Source organism: Acanthisitta chloris, unplaced genomic scaffold (genome assembly GCF_000695815.1).
Source record: "Acanthisitta chloris isolate BGI_N310 unplaced genomic scaffold, ASM69581v1 scaffold3211, whole genome shotgun sequence".
NCBI classification, from domain to species: domain Eukaryota; kingdom Metazoa; phylum Chordata; class Aves; order Passeriformes; family Acanthisittidae; genus Acanthisitta; species Acanthisitta chloris.
The window spans coordinates 308-1,164 of NW_008654165.1; the positions used below are offsets into that span (position 1 = coordinate 308).

At 55.3% G+C, this 857-nt stretch overlaps 1 protein-coding gene across 1 annotated transcript in view; it reads left to right on the forward strand.

The window, feature by feature from the left end:
• Positions 1-288: 288 nt before the first annotated feature.
• Positions 289-857, forward strand: part of BCL9L (B-cell CLL/lymphoma 9-like) — a gene marked incomplete at its 5' end in the record, with an annotated part of 6,099 nt that continues 5,530 nt past the window's right edge. The window contains 2 exons of the mRNA XM_009083364.1: positions 289-420; positions 828-856. Coding sequence (XP_009081612.1) covers positions 289-420; positions 828-856 — 161 coding nt within the window. The remainder of the gene's footprint in view (positions 421-827; position 857) is intronic.

Sequence of the window (857 nt, forward strand, 5' to 3'; positions counted from 1 at the left end):
CTGTTTGGTTTTAGAACTCTGCTGTACCATGGGTTCAGCGTGGGAGATCCCAGCACATCTTGGGGATAGCCACCATAGGGCAGCAGGCACAAGGCAAAGCCCATCACAGGACGTGGGAAGAGGGAAATTCTAGGGCTAGCAGTCATCAGTTGGCAATCCTCACTGGGGCCTGTGCAGGACAGGTGGGAGGACTCTGAGAACATTCCCCTTTCTTGGTGACCTCCAGAGGTTTTTCTCTTCCTGCAGGACTGAGGAGTGGAGGTGGCACCTGGGGCTTGGGGTGGGTAGGATGGGGCACAGTGCCTGTTCTCAAGCAGTTTGTGCTCTCTCCCCAGAGCTGCGGAAGCTGTCCTGCAGGGCCGAGCTGACTCCATTCTGGCCTACCATCAACAGAACGTCCCACGGGCAAAGCTAGACCAGGTATACCAGCTGTGAACCAAATGCTTCTGTCAGCACATGCTGCTGACTGCTACCCTTCCCTTCTGACATGGCCTTTCTCCCTCAGCCCATGGCTCAGCTGTGGAGGAAGGGGTTGCCAGAATGCCCTTTCAGTGGGGTGGGAAGCTGTTTTGGCATGAGTCCTGGCTGCTGTCAGCTGTGAAAAGTTTGGGATTCGGTATGGCATGTGACCCCGCAGCCAATGTGGGCAGGATACCTCCATGTGCATTCCTGGGGCATGTAGTAGGGCCCGCATCTTTCCTGCAGGGAATGAAGGTGAATTGCTATGAGGCATCCTTTGGAGACAGAGAGGTCTCCTGCAGGATGCAGGGAATAATACCTCCCTAGGGTTTTTCTCTGCTCAAGTTTCTTCCCCTTTTCTCTGCCAGGCACCAGCTCCTAAAGTGCTGGGGGTTGCT